Raw genomic sequence first — 16,566 nt, 5'->3', positions numbered from 1 at the left:
TTGATGTGAAGTGATCTTAGTGCAGTGGTCAATGGTAAATTCGTAATGCACAAAGTACCATCACACCTGGGATCTAATCCCACTCCCTATAAATATAGGGATTTGGCTAATGGGCCGGCGAGTTGGCCCATTATTGAAAAAAAAAAAATTAACATTTGACAAAGTGACAATCACTATCATCATACGATGTTGTGTAGGGTCGATGATTTAATTTGTACTATATAAAAAGATTAAAAACTAACATTTTCTCTTAACGGGTTACTCAAAATAAATACTAATAAACATAAGTTGAAAATTTGAATATAGCAAGGTCTTGTCAACGATCCATATACAATGCAGCAGTAACCCGAAAAACAAAAAAGAGAAAGAAAATTCAAAACAAAACTTCCTCTGTTTCTCTTGTGTCTTTACGAGCTTCAAAAACCGAAAATTGTCGAAGATAGAACAAGTTCTGGGGTTTGATTACTTGTGCATCAAGCCTTCTTCACCAGGTTAGAAATCCCGAGTTTCCCACGTCGAATTTATTATATTGATTTGTTTTTATTTTATTTTTGTAACCCTGTTTTGGTTTTGATCAAAATTAGAAACCCTAATTTTTTGTTTCTTGAGTGTTCGTTCAGTCTGAGACAAATACTAAAAATGATGTTTTGTTGATTAATTTGATTCAAAACTAATTTATTGTGCGACAATGTTAATTCTTGTTTCAGTTTCTGGTGTTTTATAGAGATTTTAATGAAGAAAGCCAAGAACAAAAGTTTTAAGATCTTTGCAAAATTACTTAATAAATTCCAAAAATAGTTTTGATCGATAAAACTTGTCTGCTCTATTAGAGACACAAGTCGTGGTTCACTCACAGACAAAAAAACAAATTGTATTCTTCTCATTTCGAATCCCAAATTTTATTGTTTCACGAGCTTTATTTTCCCAAGATACATTTCAAGTTTTTTTTTTTTTCTCTCAAATGGTCAAAACATAAACTATATATTAATCACCCGATTGTTTTGCTACTTTCATCTGCATTATTTGTCACTGCAAAAAAAAAAAAAAAATATCACCATTTTTATCTGAGAGTAGAGACACTGATTCTTCCATACACGTGGTCCTCTTTGTCTCTTCCCATATAGGAAACAGATGAATCTGCAAAATCTCCATTTTATTTTGTGCTAACTGTTAATTATATAACTCATTAGCAGCATTATTATAATAAAAACTGTTTCTTGATTAATAAAAAAAAACCTTAAGAGAGCTAATAAAGGAAACTTCTTTTTGTTAACTTTGAGATTTTGATTGTTTGATGTGGTGGAAGAAGAAGAAAGAAAGAAAGGTGAGTCTGTGAATTGTGAAATCTCCCATTAATTTTTTTCTTCCAGCCCATCCGACCATGGCACACCCGTGACAATGACACTGAAAAAGATTTGTATTTTTGCTCAGAAGGTTTTGTAAAATAAAGTCTTTGATTGAAATCAAGAATATCTCTGAAACTGTGTAAAGTGCAGCAAAATTAAACTCTATTTACTAGTACTAGACCTGCCTTTGTTATAGTCCTACCTAGTTAGGCACAAATTTCTTATCTCTTTAACTACTAGGTCTCAGCTTGTTCTTGTTGTCCCCTTTTTCTTTTGGGACCTAACTTGCTTTATGGTGATTTGAAATTGGTCAGCTTTGTCCCAAGGACCAAGGGTTGTCTTTTTTCAATCTCCATGTCTTGATCTGTTTTGGCTTCTTGATCATTAAACACCTTAAGATCTTACCTTTCTTTTTTTCTCTTTCTTAGACTTTGGGTAGTCTTTAAAGGTTTCTTGATCTGTGTCTCTGTTGTAAAGATTTAATCTTTATCTTTCTTTTTATCATCTGGGTTGTCTCTAAAATATTATTCTCTGCTTTTGCTCCATCTTGCTCATCTGTAAGGTATCTTCCTTTTTGGCAGAATAAAAGAAGTGTCTACAATGAGAGAGGCATTTAGCTTATAAATCCAATCAATGCAAGTTGGTTTATGCTTAGTTTGAATGGAAGTGGTATATGGTTCCAAGAAAACAGCAATGGCGAAGCAGCAGCAATCTGATACTACAAGACCGCCTCTTGTTCCAGCTGAGAAGAACAATGCAGTTTCTGTCACGCGCCGTGCTAGAACAATGGAGGTTAGTTCAAGATACAGATCACCGACTCCTACTAAAACTCGAAGATGTCCTTCGCCTAATGTCACGAGGACTGTGCCTTCTTCAACCTCTCAATCTTTATCGAAAAGAGCGGTTTCAGCGGAAAGGAAACGTAGCCCTTCCACGCCAAGAACGACTCCTTCCACACCGGTTAGTGATGTATCTATAGATTTACCGGTTTCTTCTAAGAGACTACCTACTGGTCGTTTACCTGAAAGCTTATGGCCTTCTACTATGAGAAGCCTTAGTGTTTCTTTTCAGTCTGATTCAGTCTCAGTTCCTGTTAGTAAGAAGGAGAAACCGCTTGTTACTTCTTCGAATGATCGGACATTGAGACCGTCTTCTTCGAATATAGCGCATAAGCAGCAGAGTGAGACAACATCTCTCTCAAGGAAACATACGCCTGAGAGAAAAAGAAGTCCATTGAAGGGGAAGACTATGTCTGCTGGACAATCAGAGAATTCAAAACCTGTGGATGGTTCTCATAGTAAGATAATAGAACAACATCGATGGCCGAGTCGAATTAGTGGGAAGATTACATCATCAAATCCTATGAACAGAAGCTTGGATCTTGACGATAAATCTATCAGGAGAATGTCATTGCCTTTATCTAATAAAATCTCTAAACCACTGCTAAAGTCTTCTAGTGACACAACAAGGTTGTTGTCCTGTTATGAAAATGGTGGACAAGAAATTTTGTCTCCAACAACTTCAGAAGATAGTAGTAGTTGTGAGTCTCTCAAGCTTTTGTCTGCAAGTTCATTAGATAGAACAACCTTAGCTAGGTTGCACCCATTGTCTGCTCCTGGTTCACGCACTGCTTCACCGAGCAGATCCTCATTTTCATCATCATCCTCTAATTCTCGAGGCTTGAGTCCTTCAAGAGGAGTGAGTCCCTTGAGAGGATTGAGTCCTTCAAGAGTGGAAAGTTTCTCTTGTGTGAGATCGTCTACACCACCACCACGAGGTGTAAGTCCATCTCGGATAAGACAAACCGCACAATCGAGTAGCAACACAACCTCGGTTCTTAGCTTCATTGCGGATGTCAAGAAAGGGAAAAAGGCAACTTATATTGATGATGTTCATCAGCTGCGGTTACTCTATAATAGATATTCACAGTGGCGGTTTGCAAATGCTCGAGCTGAGGGAGTAAGCTACATTCAAAGCTTAATTGCTGAGGTACCAATATACACAAACTGGAAACATTGTATCAATTTTAAGCTTCAAATTCCAAATCTATAGTTAGAGTGACATTGTACAAGTGTACCTTCCTCTGTTTTTAACAATCTTGAGGTTACAGGAAACACTATACAATGTCTGGCATGCAACTTCAGACCTACGAGATCATGTGACGAACCAAAGAATTTGCCTCCAACAGCTGAAGCTAGAAATGAAGCTTGAATCCATCTTAAATGATCAGGTATGTATCTTCACTTCCTCTAGTGTTCATCAAATTATCATCTTCATGATCTAAAGGTATCCTCATAAGTATTTGTGCAGATGGTATGCCTTGAGGATTGGGCAACACTTGAGAGAGAACACATTAGTTCTTTAGCTGGTGCCATTGGAGACTTGGAAGCAAATACTCTCAGGCTTCCACTGACAGGAGGAACAAAGGTATGGTTTCTCACCTCTTCACAGTGATCGAAAAGACCAAGAATCGAGTTCTGATTTAGTAAAGCTCTTGTGATCACAGGCGGTGGCGGACCTTGGATCTCTAAAGTTGGCTATGTCCTCAGCTCTTGATGTTATGCAGAGTATGGGATCATCCATCTGGTCTTTACACTCACAAACAGAGGAGATGAATAAGGTTATTTCGGATCTTGCTGTTACAGTAGCAAAAGAGAACTTTTTGCTTGACAAATGTGAAGATCTCTTGGCATCAACCGCAGACATGGAGGTAACAAATCAAAACACAAATCCAAGAATCTATGGGTCAACACGTTAAACCGAGTTTTGCTTTGTATGATACAGATAGAAGAGAGTAGCCTCAAGACCCATCTGATACAAAAGAAGCAAGAAGAAGAAGTAAGAGATGATGCAGAGTCTCCATCGTTGCCATTAAGCAAGTTTCCATGGCCGTAACAACCACACACTTCAAAGAATAACTTGTAAATCGCTCTTTTTGGCTTGCATTTTCTACTGCCATCATCTTTCTCCATTTTGTCTTTTACTTGTAGGAAAAAAGATGTGAAGAAGATTAGAGAGGGTTTAACCAATGAAGAAAATGCAATTTAAATATTCACATGTAACCTCAGTTTTAGGTTAATATATAATCTCTGTTAGTTTAGTACTCAAATAAATTACATTTTCACACAAAATATTAAACTCAAAATATGATTTGATCGGACTTTATCTAGTTTCTGTCATGTAAGCAATTAGGTTATAAGCTTGGTTAAACAAGTACACTTCTGTATGAATCAACTATGATGAAAATTATACAAAAAATGATTAGAGATCTACAAACGAAGAACATCATTCAAATAGGACTAATTCTATCTGTTATACAGCTCTTGACGCTCTTGAGACATGGTAGAAAAGTAAATATACAAAACTTTACTTTAGCTCTCAAAATCCTTACCACAAAATTTAAACTTCAGATTCGATCTGTAGAGGCTCAGCCGTTGTTTCTGCAACCGTTATTTCTGCAGCCGAAACTTCGCCTTCCGGTTGTTTTTTCTTCTTTCTTGAGGCTGGTTCTTGTGGTTTCCGAATCATCTCCTTGTTTGGTACCAAGATAATGAACAAGTTTCTATCCCTGAAGTTTTTGCTCTCTTCAGTCGCAAGCTACAGATCCGAGACAAGTTTCAGTGACTCACCATTCATTTTACAGACAATTTCACATTTATTAGGAACATGAGGATAAAGAACATGTTACCTCCCCTATTTCGGTTTGAAAACGTCTGAGGAGTTCAATAGCGATATTTCTGAACTCGTTTTCTCGTCCTTTCATGCTCACAATCACCTTAACCTGTGTGCATTACAAGTAGTGCATAAACAAAAACACATTCAGCTTAGACAGAACTCTCGCAGCTTATGAAGATTATGGGAACAAACCTTGTCACCGTCTTGCAAGAACTTTTGGGCAGCTCTTAGACGAACAGAATAATCATGCTGATCAATGTTATAACTGTCGGAAGAAAAAAAAAAAAGTGGTAACCTTTGAGAAGATTCAGTTCTTAAAACTTACATTTGCAACATTACAAACAAAAAACAAAAAGCCGTACCCCATTTTAAGCTCTTTTAAGTCCATGCGAGTGGCTGATATGAAGAAACACAAGGAAAAAAAAAAACACATAAGCTCTTTTAAGCATCTCATTTCCAACTCTGAAACTAAAGAGGGAGAGAGGAACAGTCACTACTTTTCTTTTGCTGATCTTTTTTCTTCTTTTGCTGTTCGTATCTGTATTTACTGATAAAGCAAAACAGAAAGCATCATCAACGGTAATACAACAGCACAGCTTGGTATATCTCTACAAGGAGACAATTTCAATACATATTTAGAAACTCACCTGTAGTCCATCATTTTAACAACCGGGGGATCTGCATCAGGTGATAATATCACCTAATAACCAACACAATCTATCAATTTTAGTTGGTTGGTTTTAGTTACACTAAAACATTGGAAATACATACCAGATCAAGCTCAGCATCATCAGCCATTCGAACAGCTTCGTCTTTAGATACTAAACCAAGCTACAGAGAGCAATACAAACTGGACATTTATGAGTCTATTTTTTTTTTTTTTGCAGAATCAAGAGATTGAAGTCACATTTACCATGTTCTGTTTTTCATCAATAAGCCTAACAGTAGCTGACCTACTCAAACACAACAACAACAATACCATCAAAAAAAATTCGAATCATCAAAGAAAATTTCACAATTAGGCTAATGAAACCTTCTTACCTAATTGAGGCGATATCAAGCGCTTCATCAACTTCTGCTTCTTTCGGCCTACCTCGCCTCGAGTCTCCAGAGAAACGATAACCTCCTCCGCCTCCACCACCACCACCTCCTAAACGGCAAGTGACGGTGAAGCCACGGCGAGGAGAAGGAGTGAGATTAGCGAAAGACAGTTCGGTTTTGGAGAGACGAAGACCACAGAGCTTGGAATCGACGGAGGATAGTGAATGCGACGACAACGTTTTGGTGATTCCGGCGAAAACGGCGTTGAATCCGACGGTGCTGGTAATCCCCCCAACCATGGCGCTTCTTCTTCACTTCAAAACCTTCGCAGCTGCACGAAGCTCTTATCCAGAAGCCAAAGAAAAAAAAAAAAGCCATGAGATTGAACTACGTCGTTTAACAAGTTCGTGCTGGAAACCAAACGACGGTGTTTTATTAATGGGCTTTTACTGGACCAATTTAAAAAAGAAAGGGCTCAATATTTATGTAGCAATCGGATATCATTGTTCCTTAATCCTTTAGTGTATTATTACGACAGGATTAAAAAGAGTTTTTTTTTCTTTTCTCCATAATTTCTCCGCATGATTTTAAATCTCGGAAGAACGAAAGTTATGATTTTAATTGTGTGACTTGTGTCTTGTGTGACATTCATCTATTAAATTCCAATTTTGTCCTCTCACCAATTTTTACCCTTTTTAGTTTTTAGGAATATGATATTCCTAGTTCTAAAAGGGAGAAGAACAAAAGTTAATTATTCTTTATAAAAGAATTCAAAAAAATTTCAAAAAATTACTTATCATGTCATAAATCAACTATTATTATAATTAATTATATAGATGTGTAATTGTGGAGAAGTACATATAAATTCACAAACATATAAGCTTAAATGTTACAAACTTTTAATAGCTTTTACCCAAAAAAAATAAAAAAAAATTAATAGCTAGAGATAATCTTTTGAGTATTAATTGACTTTTACAGTTTTACTCATGCGAGACCCATGCCAAATACATTTTTAATAATAGTAGATTTACATTTTGATAAAAATGCAATAAATTCATCAATCTTAAGTCTTTATATCTTACAATATTTTTCTTCAACTTTATTTTTTTTCTTTTGGTCAGAGATTTTTCCATTAATTTTAAATTTTTTTCCCAAAAACAAAATAATGATAAATAGAGGATATTTTCGTAATTAACAGTACAATTTTACACGTGAGAAATATAAAGGAAAAGAAAAGAAAAAAAAAAAAAAAAAGAGGAAATTAGGGCAAAAAAAAATACAGAACACACAGCTTCCAAAAACAAAAAGGAAACGGAGTGATTCTTTAATCTTTCTCTACCGTCAATACATATATATATAAACACTATATAGCTCTCCTCTATCTATCTATCTATCTATCTGCACACAAAAAAAAAATCACTTCTCTTTTTATTTTATATTTTTTTTATTGAATCTTCCTAATCGCGAACAGAGAAAACAGAGTAATGCAACAACAAGGTGAACCATCGATTTTGAGCTTGAGACCCGGCGGTGGCGGCGGTGGAAAAAGGCTTTTCGTTCCTCGCTTTAGCTCCTCTTCCTCCTTTGATCTTACCAATGGCGGTGCTACCGGAGAAACCCTTATTCCCGTCAAGGTAAAATTCACCAAATCAAAATCCTCTGTTTTTCTTCAATTTTGATTTCATGGGTTTGTTTTTTTCCGCGAGTTTGAGTTTGAACAAGCTGTATGATTGTAGGGTTTGATTCGTTTCCGTGATTATGAATCGAATTATGAAAAAAAGTTTGGATCTTTTTGGGTTTTTTTTTTTTTCTTTTTTTCTTACGATTGTTGAAATTTGAATGTGGGACAAAGATTGATACTTTATGTTGTGTAATTGAAATATTATTTGTTTTGTTTTTCGTAGAGAGAAAATTCTGGTGAACGTGTGCAGTTTAGCCGAGACCAGTTGCTACAGGTCAAACAGGTATTAACTTTAACTCTATTTCTGATGTTAACGTGGCTTTGTGTTTCTATCCCTTGTGAATCAAATCACTCATCGTTATGTTTTTCTCAATAGCAGTCTGTTCAAGTCTCTGATGATATCCTGAGACGCTGTAAGGAAATTGCAGTTGAGCTTTTTGGCGAAGATCAGAGTTGGGGGAATCGTGCAGCCGAGAGTAAAGTAAGTCTGTTTGTGTGATCTTTCTGTTTTGTATTTTTTTTTAAGAATCGTGTTTTTGGCTAAATCAGATTCTTGTTTTTGGTTCTTATCAGCCAACAAATCAGCCACAGAATCGTTATTCCCAGCCTGATACCCGTGACTGGCATAGTCGTGTGCAAGTTCCAACCTCTGGTAAAGAATGGTTAAGAGACGACTCTCGTGAAGCTAAAAATACATCTCAATGGGTATGTTTTTTCCGTCACTTGTTACTTGTTGTTGGCATGCTGTTTTTACTAGTTTTCTCTTCTTGCTAACGTGATAATGATCTTGTGAAACAGTCTGGTCCTGCCCCTGTGCTGGTGAAAGCAGAAGTCCCATGGTCAGCTAAAAGAGGAGCTCTTTCAGATAAAGACCGAGTCCTCAAGAACGTGAAAGGGTATATTGTCAACAAACTAATATTAGTCTTTTCAGCTTTTGTCCTTGAAGTTAATTGTAATGTTATATTCTGACTGATTATGATTTCTATGCAGTATTCTGAACAAGCTTACCCCGGAGAAGTACGAGCTTCTTAAAGGTCAATTGATTGATGCTGGCATCACTTCTGCTGACATCCTAAAGGTTTGTTTTTTAAAAAAAAATCCTGATTTGCTCTTCTGTTGTGGTTCTCTCTCTCTTCATGGTATTGATTTGCTCTTTACCTTTAATTGCAGGGAGTGATACAGCTGATTTTTGAGAATGCTATACTGCAGCCGACCTTCTGCGAGATGTACGCTCGTTTGTGTTTTGATATTAACGGAAAGCTTCCTTCGTTTCCACCTGAGGAACCTGGTGGCAAAGAAGTGACTTTTAAAAGACTCCTTTTAAATAATTGCCAAGAGGCGTTTGAGGGTGCCACTGCATTGAAGGAAGAAATTAGAAAGATGACTAATCCAGACCAAGAAATGGAAAGAATGGATAAGGAGAGAATGGTGAAGCTCCGGACACTTGGAAATATTCGTCTAATTGGTGAACTTCTCAAGCAAAAGATGGTGCCTGATAAGATAACTCATCACATTGTCCAAGTATGTATAATGACCCCCCCCCCCCCCCCCCCCCCCCATGTTTCTTGTTTATTACATTCTCGCATATTCATATATTGTATCCTTGTAGAGAGCTCATTGAACTTGAATTTTTTCTAACACAGGAGCTTTTAGGAGAAGACAGTAAAGCTTGCCCAGCAGAGGGAGATGTTGAAGCTCTCTGCCAATTTTTTGTAACCATTGGGAAGCAACTTGAAGAGAATACAAGATCTCGAGGTATAAATGACATGTACTTTGGCCGCCTGAAGGAACTAGCAATGCACCCTCTACTAGAGCTGCGCCTCAAATTTATGGTCCAAGACGTTATTGATCTTCGACGTAACAAATGGGTACCGAGGCGTGAGGAGGTAAGGATTTTATCATTCCATCTCAAACCTTTAATAACCATCAGTCTTTAGTTCTCTTAGAGTTGTGCTTACTTGTTGTTTACCGTGCAGGTGAAAGCAAAGAAGATCACCGAAATCCATTCCGAGGCAGAGAGAAATCTCGGGTTGCGTCCTGGTGCAATGGCAAGTATGAGAAACAACAACAACAACCGTGCTGCGGCTTCTGGTGCAGCGGACAGTATTGGCTCTGGACACATCTTTGGCCGTCCTGGTACTGGAGGAATGATGCCTGGCATGCCTGGTGCTATGAAGATGCCTATGGATGAAGGTGGCTGGGAAATACCACGGACCCGATCCATGCCCAGAGGGAATAGACAAACAGTGCAGCAGCCTCCTTTTGTGCGTGTTCAGCCTCCTCCTGCTATCAACAAGTCGTTCTCAGTCAACTCAAGGCTTCTTCCTCAGGGCAGTGGAGGCCTTCTTAATGGCGGTGGTAGACCAAGTGCTCTATTGCAAGGTAACGGTTCTAGCTCAGCTCCTCAAGCCTCTAAACCCATTCCAACTGTTGAGAAGCCGTTACCACGGTCTCAACCTCAGCCACAGCCACAGCCACAGGAGGCGGCTCCTCTGGCTAATAGCCTGAACGCAGGAGAGCTGGAAAGAAAAACCAAGTCGCTTCTTGAAGAATATTTCAGTGTTCGTTTATTGGGTGAGGCATTGCAATGTGTTGAGGAACTGAAATCTCCATCTTACCACCCGGAGCTAGTCAAGGAAGCCATCTCACTCGGTCTAGAGAAAAACCCTCCGTTGGTTGAACCAATTGCCAAACTCTTGAAACATCTGATCTCCAAGAATGTGCTAACATGTGAAGACTTAGGGGCGGGTTGTTTTCTCTACGGTTCAATGTTGGATGACATTGGAATCGATCTGCCAAAAGCACCAAACAGCTTTGGAGAGATTTTAGGGGAGTTGGTCTCAGCTAAAGCCTTGGAATTCGAGTTTGTAGGAGAGGTTGTGAAGAAGATTGAAGATGAGTGGTTCAGAAATATCGTGCTTGAGGCGGTTTCAAAGAGTATTACCGCGGCTAGCGAGAGTCCATCAGGATAGTGTCTATATGGAATCGCAGGCGAAGAAGTTCTTAAAACTTTTACTTGAGAATAGTCTGAATCATTTTTTTCTTATAAAGGTTTTGAGTTAATATCATATACTTGGACGATTTGGTTCAGCTTTGTTTACCTCTCTTATTTTTTTCGTTCATCTTGAGTTTTGAAACATTTCAGGGTGAGAAAAAAAAGAAAGTTACATTTGTTATCCTATTGTTAGAGCTCAGCAAATTCCGCATCATATCATTTCCTAGTTTTGCATGTATTAGACAAAGTCATTCGTTCGTAAGAGAGTTAGTATATCAGAGGTACAAGTAAAATATTAATCGTTGACGTTAATAACCCTACTAATACTGAGATGCCTTAATTAATCAATTTATATCATTGTTGAAACAAGCTCAGATGTATATATATACTTGTAGAATAATATTTCGGGAGTCAACCTTTGAGAAACCATTTGAATCATTAATTTTTAAAAGAGGGGAGGTCCAAAGAGTTTGAAAAAATGCAGAGAGACTTAGCTGAACTTGAACATTTCAATTAAGATGATTAAGCTTCCGATGTGTATATAATATTATCCGTAGTTTTTATTATTATTTCAGAAACCGTCCATAGATCCTTTAATGATATGTAATCCTAAAAAAATTATGATTCATGCCACTCACAACTCGAATTCCTTAAATTCTTATCTGTATTTATGTTTGAACAAAGAAGGTCAACTCACGAAGTACCTACCACTGATGGGATTATAAAAGCCCCATCACGGCATCACTCACAAAGTATACATTTTTTTCATAAACTTAATTCTTTTTAAGAAAACAGATTCAAACATCTTTCTTAATTATATACAACTTCAAAACGCAAATGAGATCTTCAGTACTTGTTTGTTGTTTCTTGATCATCTTCTTGTTAATCATCCAATCACATCCTATTCTATCAGACCACAATGATGATAGGAAACTTGCGGAACACGGCGATGGAAACGGCAACAATCTTCACATTTTCGTTAAAAGAAAAGGGATTATTCCTATCTTCATCCCATCATCATCCAACCGTCGATCTTCTCCTCTGTTGAGCTTATGTAGTTTTGGAACTGCTCTTCTTAGTTTTTTTTTTTTTTTTTTTTTTTTTTTTTTTTTTTTTTTAAAAAAAAAAAAATAGATACCGTTTTCATTAATAAGCAACGGAAACTTTACAAGAGTTGGAGATTACATTAGATAAGAACACATTTCAGAAGTAAAATATTATGGGGCTTGGAAGTGAGTGAACCATAAACATAGGTAATCAGCTTGTGGGGGGGGGGAGGTAAGAGCTGATCTTCCTGAGTTATTTCGGTCCAACCATAAGAGTCTACGCCGGAGTTGGAGCTGAATATCTCGTTGGAGCTGGGCTTCTGAGCGGAAAGCAGGACCATGGAGTCTAGAGTTTCTCTCTTTCCAAATAGCATAGATCAAAGCATGGAAAACTAGTTTGCAAATTGAATTAAGTTTCCTATTTGTGGTGGGAGACTTAATCCAATTTACAAAACCATCAAAAGTACTTGGAGGAAGGGGTTGAAATCGTTCATAGAATCTATTCCAAAGATTTAGAGAATAAGGACAAATGAAGAATAGGTGGTTCCGTGATTCTGCACCTGTCTGACATAGGAGGCAAGTTGGTGGAACAGGTAGACTCCAGCGAATCAATCTATCACGTGTAGTGAGCCTATCTTGGACAGTAAGCCAAGCCATGAACGCCATTTTAGGAATGCGTTCTTTGAACCAAATCTGAGTATGCCATGGGACTGAATTACCAGGAGGATGCTGATGCCGCCAAGCTCTTCTTAGTTATGTGCTATTGATTTTCTTCTCGTTCTAAATACTATATATTTGGTTGGTTGCAAAAGCATGTTATAATAATTTCAAAGTGAGTAAAAGTGTTATCTAATTTTATCATGTCCTAATCTTGTGGTTTGTATTATGTAATTGACAAAGCCTTGCATTCTTAATCTATGTTCATATGTCGTTGCAACGTAAAATTGTTAGTCTTTAATCGCAAAAAAAAAAAAAAAAAAAAAAAAAAACTTTTTTTTTGTAAACCATCGGACCACAACTGGCCAGCCCATTAGCCAAATTCCTACATTCGTAGGAACCGGGACTTAATCCCGGGTGTGATGGTGTCTTCTACAAATAGACTAATTCCTACATTCGTAGGAACCGAGATTCAATCTCGGGTGTGATGGTGCCTTCTACAAATGAACTTACCTCCTGAATTCTTCTACATCAATACCTCAGTCAAGCAACTCACCTTTGAGTTCAACTTTGCTAATATGATCCCTAAACGCCCTGTGTCTTGGACATCTTTGAAGAAGCTGTCGTTGAGTTATTGTAACCTCTCTGATGAATCCGTGGATAAGTTTCTATCTGGTTGTCCTATCCTCGAAAGCTTAACATTGCATTACTGTGATGAACTGGGGGTTCTTGATCTCAGCAAATGTCTGCGTCTGAGAACATTACAAGTTGTCCGCAACTTGTGTGTACAGATCCAATGCAAATTGTGGCACCACATATCCATCGTCTCATATTGAGAAACTCTCAGTGTCCATGTACTTTAGTTGATGTCTCGTCTTTGACCGAAGCTAGAGTGAACTTTTGGTTTTGCTCAATTGAAAGAACCCTATTAGAGGCTCACAATCCCCTTCAACTCCTGATGCTAGGAAAGCTTCAAAACGTAGAGAAACTTACTATTGGGGGAGACTTTCTTCAGGTATAAAGCACATTAACTTACTTACGTTACTCATGTCAAAACAATTGGTTGCACCAGTCAACATGTGCGCGACGTTTATCTATATTATGTTCACAATCTTTTCAATGTGTGCCTTCTATAGCTGTTATCGTTTGTGGAGCTTCGTATTGATCCTTTTCCGATGTTCAAGGTCAAAAATTTGACTATTGAGACACCGATTTTTCAGTTTGTTATTCCTCCTGCTGTAAAACGAGTGTTACAAAACTCACCTGATCTAAAGAAGCTAACAATACACACAAGAACTTGCGAAACAATACTGGTACGTATATTTATCATAAACCTTTTTTATTCTTCTTGACCATTCTAAACTGTTGTCGAGTTTGAATAATCTAAGAAACTATTCTTATTTCCGTTGAGCAGGGGGGGGGGGGGGGGGGGGGGAGCATATTGGTAGACACTTGGATTCTCTAGACTCAAATCCGGATCAATGCTTGCAGCAGTCAAAAGATATATTTCGGAACAGGTCCGTTGGGATGTAGAGTCAAAGCACTTGGCTTCATTCGTGGAACTTTTGCTGAAAAACACAAAGAGAATAGAGAAAATGATCGTACACTTAGAAGACCGTTACCTTAAAGCAAGAGATTTTAAAAGGCTGGTTCGCACTCTTTCTCACAACAACGATGTCTCCATTGTGTTCTCAACCAAGCCCAAAACATCAGACGAGTGGGAAATCATAGGGTTTCCTTAAGCTATTCTGTTTTTTTTTTTTTTATAAATTACTTGATGTCACTTATTTGGATTTTTTTTTTTAAAACAATGTTTTCTTTAAAGGAAAAAAAGTAATTTTTCCATAGAAGTTATAAACGTAATCATATGTGATACAATGTGATTACTTTGATGCTCAACGTGTTTTGATGATTATAACATTTTTCTATTTCATGAAAATGGAAATTTGTAGATGTCAAAAATAATAATATGAAAATTATGTAGTTGTAAATGTACTTAAGATCATCATCACCAACAATTATTAAAATGAAGCTTTCATGAATGAATCAGAATCACAAGGTCAAGCAACATAGTAGATAGGGCGTCTGTATTCATCAAAATACTCATCTCGGTGCAAGAACAAAATCGCGTAAATCGCGTATATTATTCCCGGTAGGTACCCTAAGCAAGTGAGTATCAAACAAATGAAGAACTCAACCTACAAAAAATTAAACAAACAAACAAAAAGATCACAAGTTAGAAAAAAAAAACTCTATATTTTTGTTCTAGCCCCTTCATTAGTGTTTCTTTTTTTAGAAACCACCACAATTACATTATCAGTAATTCATCTCCAATCAAACATCTTATAGATTGGTTCCCGTAAACCGGAACGTAATCAATTTCAATATAACCGCAATCAAATCAATTTTCAAACCATCGTGATTCGATTTCCGAAACAACAAGTAGAGAAATTTCAGAGATTAAGCTACGGCGGATTAAAGATCTGAATTCCTAATTTGATGAATTTGAGAGAGATGGAACTTACAGTGCAGCAGCCATGCCTGAGACAAACTCCAACCGGAGGAAGAAGGATGGCGATGATGATCTCGCAGCAAAGCTCGCAACTACTAACCATGAAGAAGGATGGCGATGATGATGATCAGATTTGATGACTTGAAGAAGAAGGGAGAAGCTTCACGAAACAAAGACCACAAATATAGGTCCCTTTTATTTAAGTCGTTGGGTACAGCGAACGTCAAATCTAATAATTAAGGTACAGAGTGTAACGCGAGATCTTCACCGTTCATTTTGACGGATTTTTATATCCTACGGTTCGTTGTTAAGGTTTATTATTCTTGACGACATCTGGCGTCACTTTATTGGTTGACTCATGGAAGCTTTGTACGACTACGTACATATTATTCTTTCACGATTTCCCCTGGAAAAAAGAAAAGAAAATAAAAATCACTATTAATTTGTTATAAAAATTATTACAAAATTTACGTGGAAACTATTTTTTTAATACAAAACAGTTATATATATATATATACACTTATGTTTGTAAAAATATTTTAAGGAGGACGTGCGTTTTAAAACAAGGACAAATTTTGTGGAACTAAACACACACATGATGAATTTCGGGTAGACCAGATACAACGTCTGCAAGATTAGTCCATCCAAAATTTGTCTTTTAATTTCTTAAGTGGACCACATCCACTAGGTTAGACTCAACTTGTTTACATGCATGTTTAATGATGCATGTAATGATTTTAATGTGCTCCAAGTGGACCAGATTAAACGTCCGAGCAGGTTTTTGTCCACCACATATATATCCTTTGGTCTCTTTAGTAGACCAGATCTGCTTTGTTGACACACTTGTCCATCTCAATTATGTCATTCGCTCTCTTAATGGACAATATATGATTGGTAGACGAAACTTGTCCTTCAATATGAAACCATTTTCTCCACCCTACAGTCATGCTGACGCATGTACTAGTCTTATTGAAAAATATCATATTCAACCTTCAAGGAAGCATATTTAGTCCATCAGATGTGGTCCATCATAAATATACTGATCTTATTGTACATCCAGTGGACCAGATTAAACGTCCGAACAGGTTTTTGTCCACCACATTTATGTCCTTCGATCTCTTTAGTAGACCAGATCCGTTTTGTTGACACACTTGTCCATCCCAATTATGTACTTCGCTCTCTTAGTGGACAATATATGATTGGTAGACGATAATTGTCCTTCAATATGAAACCATTTTCTCCACCTTGCAATCATGTTGACGCATGTACTGGTCTTATTGAAAAATATCATACTCAGCCTTCAAGGAACCATATCTAGTCCATCAGATCTTGTCCATCAGAAGAAAAAAAATCGGTTTAGATATCAGATCTGGTCTATTAAAGTTGTATAGAGAATGAAACGAAGAAACTCAAAGTTGAGAAATATCATACTTAACCTTGAGAGGAGCATCTCCAGAACGAACAAAACACTCTGCTCATCCACGGCGAGGCATGTGGGTTATCTGGAGGTGGTGATTTTGAAAGAATTTATTTGTTTCGAAGAAAGATAGAAGAGACAAGAAGAGAAAAAGATAAAATGTCGAGAGAAATGATAAGAGAAATTAGCCAATTAT

The 16,566-nt window shown here is 37.1% G+C and overlaps 4 protein-coding genes and 1 pseudogene across 13 annotated transcripts; 3 read left to right on the top strand and 2 right to left on the bottom strand.

Annotated features, from left to right (window-relative positions):
* Nucleotides 1-252: 252 nt before the first annotated feature.
* LOC104702924 (QWRF motif-containing protein 4-like) lies at nucleotides 253-4,477 on the top strand. 4 transcript variants are annotated; one of them, XM_010418843.2, is made up of 6 exons: nucleotides 253-491; nucleotides 1,928-3,335; nucleotides 3,457-3,576; nucleotides 3,657-3,773; nucleotides 3,853-4,056; nucleotides 4,131-4,477. In XM_010418843.2, exons 2-6 carry the CDS (start codon nucleotides 2,007-2,009, stop codon nucleotides 4,239-4,241), a joined length of 1,881 nt encoding a protein of 626 aa, XP_010417145.2. In that variant the 5' UTR covers nucleotides 253-491; nucleotides 1,928-2,006; the 3' UTR covers nucleotides 4,242-4,477. The 4 variants fall into 4 exon arrangements, with proteins under 4 accessions (XP_010417145.2, XP_087315759.1, XP_087315758.1 ...); XM_087459633.1 differs by lacking the exon at nucleotides 253-491 and adding an exon at nucleotides 1,213-1,324; XM_087459634.1 differs by lacking the exon at nucleotides 253-491 and adding an exon at nucleotides 1,472-1,680.
* Nucleotides 4,006-6,457, bottom strand: LOC104702926 (translation initiation factor IF3-2, chloroplastic). 5 transcript variants are annotated; one of them, XM_010418848.3, is made up of 10 exons: nucleotides 6,063-6,457; nucleotides 5,935-5,974; nucleotides 5,793-5,852; nucleotides 5,669-5,721; nucleotides 5,519-5,568; nucleotides 5,384-5,417; nucleotides 5,214-5,286; nucleotides 5,035-5,127; nucleotides 4,738-4,943; nucleotides 4,006-4,329 (listed from the first exon to the last, which is right to left on the bottom strand). In XM_010418848.3, the coding sequence occupies exons 1-9, from the start codon at nucleotides 6,359-6,361 to the stop codon at nucleotides 4,746-4,748; spliced, it is 900 nt and encodes a 299-aa protein (XP_010417150.2). In that variant the 5' UTR covers nucleotides 6,362-6,457; the 3' UTR covers nucleotides 4,006-4,329; nucleotides 4,738-4,745. The 5 variants fall into 5 exon arrangements, with proteins under 5 accessions (XP_010417150.2, XP_010417151.2, XP_087315764.1 ...); XM_010418849.3 differs by having other exon boundaries at nucleotides 4,006-4,323; XM_087459638.1 differs by having other exon boundaries at nucleotides 5,793-5,871; nucleotides 6,063-6,399.
* Nucleotides 6,458-7,263: 806 nt separating this feature from the next.
* Nucleotides 7,264-10,924, top strand: LOC104702923 (eukaryotic translation initiation factor). Of its 2 annotated transcripts, none has more exons than XM_087459630.1 (9): nucleotides 7,264-7,696; nucleotides 7,967-8,026; nucleotides 8,120-8,224; nucleotides 8,317-8,448; nucleotides 8,542-8,639; nucleotides 8,734-8,821; nucleotides 8,914-9,264; nucleotides 9,387-9,629; nucleotides 9,720-10,924. In XM_087459630.1, the coding sequence occupies exons 1-9, from the start codon at nucleotides 7,547-7,549 to the stop codon at nucleotides 10,713-10,715; spliced, it is 2,223 nt and encodes a 740-aa protein (XP_087315756.1). In that variant the 5' UTR covers nucleotides 7,264-7,546; the 3' UTR covers nucleotides 10,716-10,924. The 2 variants fall into 2 exon arrangements, with proteins under 2 accessions (XP_087315756.1, XP_087315757.1); XM_087459631.1 differs by having other exon boundaries at nucleotides 7,285-7,696; nucleotides 8,123-8,224.
* Nucleotides 10,925-12,944: 2,020 nt separating this feature from the next.
* Nucleotides 12,945-14,421, top strand: LOC147941831 (putative F-box/LRR-repeat protein At3g18150 pseudogene; annotated as a pseudogene). The gene is made up of 2 exons (XR_015562019.1): nucleotides 12,945-13,456; nucleotides 13,578-14,421. The product of XR_015562019.1 is annotated as a putative F-box/LRR-repeat protein At3g18150 pseudogene (transcript).
* LOC104702922 (PMP3 family protein At2g24040) lies at nucleotides 14,387-15,136 on the bottom strand. Its single transcript, XM_019228202.2, has 2 exons — nucleotides 14,967-15,136; nucleotides 14,387-14,639 (listed from the first exon to the last, which is right to left on the bottom strand). Exons 1-2 carry the CDS (start codon nucleotides 15,054-15,056, stop codon nucleotides 14,502-14,504), a joined length of 228 nt encoding a protein of 75 aa, XP_019083747.1. The 5' UTR covers nucleotides 15,057-15,136; the 3' UTR covers nucleotides 14,387-14,501.
* Between the last annotated feature and the right edge of the window lie 1,430 nt (nucleotides 15,137-16,566).

Source organism: Camelina sativa, chromosome 7, assembly GCF_030686135.1.
Source record: "Camelina sativa cultivar CO46 ecotype springtype chromosome 7, ASM3068613v1".
Lineage (NCBI taxonomy): Eukaryota > Viridiplantae > Streptophyta > Magnoliopsida > Brassicales > Brassicaceae > Camelina > Camelina sativa.
The sequence above is the reverse complement of the archived record's forward strand: the minus strand, read 5'-3'. Positions and strand labels throughout refer to the sequence as shown.

What these genes read in the sequence shown, in the direction of transcription:
- LOC104702923 (XM_087459630.1), top strand. Translation starts at nt 7,547, where the DNA reads ATGCAACAACAAGGTGAACCATCGATTTTGAGCTTGAGACCCGGCGGT. An exon ending in ATCGTGCAGCCGAGAGTAAA is followed by an intron (nt 8,225 to 8,316) that starts GTAAGTCTGTTT and finishes GGTTCTTATCAG; the next exon opens with CCAACAAATCAGCCACAGAA. An exon ending in TAACTCATCACATTGTCCAA is followed by an intron (nt 9,265 to 9,386) that starts GTATGTATAATG and finishes TTTCTAACACAG; the next exon opens with GAGCTTTTAGGAGAAGACAG.
- LOC104702924 (XM_010418843.2), top strand. Translation starts at nt 2,007, where the DNA reads ATGGAAGTGGTATATGGTTCCAAGAAAACAGCAATGGCGAAGCAGCAG. An exon ending in TTCAAAGCTTAATTGCTGAG is followed by an intron (nt 3,336 to 3,456) that starts GTACCAATATAC and finishes TTGAGGTTACAG; the next exon opens with GAAACACTATACAATGTCTG. An exon ending in CATCAACCGCAGACATGGAG is followed by an intron (nt 4,057 to 4,130) that starts GTAACAAATCAA and finishes TGTATGATACAG; the next exon opens with ATAGAAGAGAGTAGCCTCAA.
- LOC104702922 (XM_019228202.2), bottom strand. Translation starts at nt 15,056, where the DNA reads ATGGTTAGTAGTTGCGAGCTTTGCTGCGAGATCATCATCGCCATCCTT. An exon ending in TCAGGCATGGCTGCTGCACT is followed by an intron (nt 14,640 to 14,966) that starts GTAAGTTCCATC and finishes AATTTTTTGTAG; the next exon opens with GTTGAGTTCTTCATTTGTTT.
- LOC104702926 (XM_010418848.3), bottom strand. Translation starts at nt 6,361, where the DNA reads ATGGTTGGGGGGATTACCAGCACCGTCGGATTCAACGCCGTTTTCGCC. An exon ending in TTGATGAAAAACAGAACATG is followed by an intron (nt 5,853 to 5,934) that starts GTAAATGTGACT and finishes TGCTCTCTGTAG; the next exon opens with CTTGGTTTAGTATCTAAAGA. An exon ending in TCTTGCAAGACGGTGACAAG is followed by an intron (nt 5,128 to 5,213) that starts GTTTGTTCCCAT and finishes TAATGCACACAG; the next exon opens with GTTAAGGTGATTGTGAGCAT.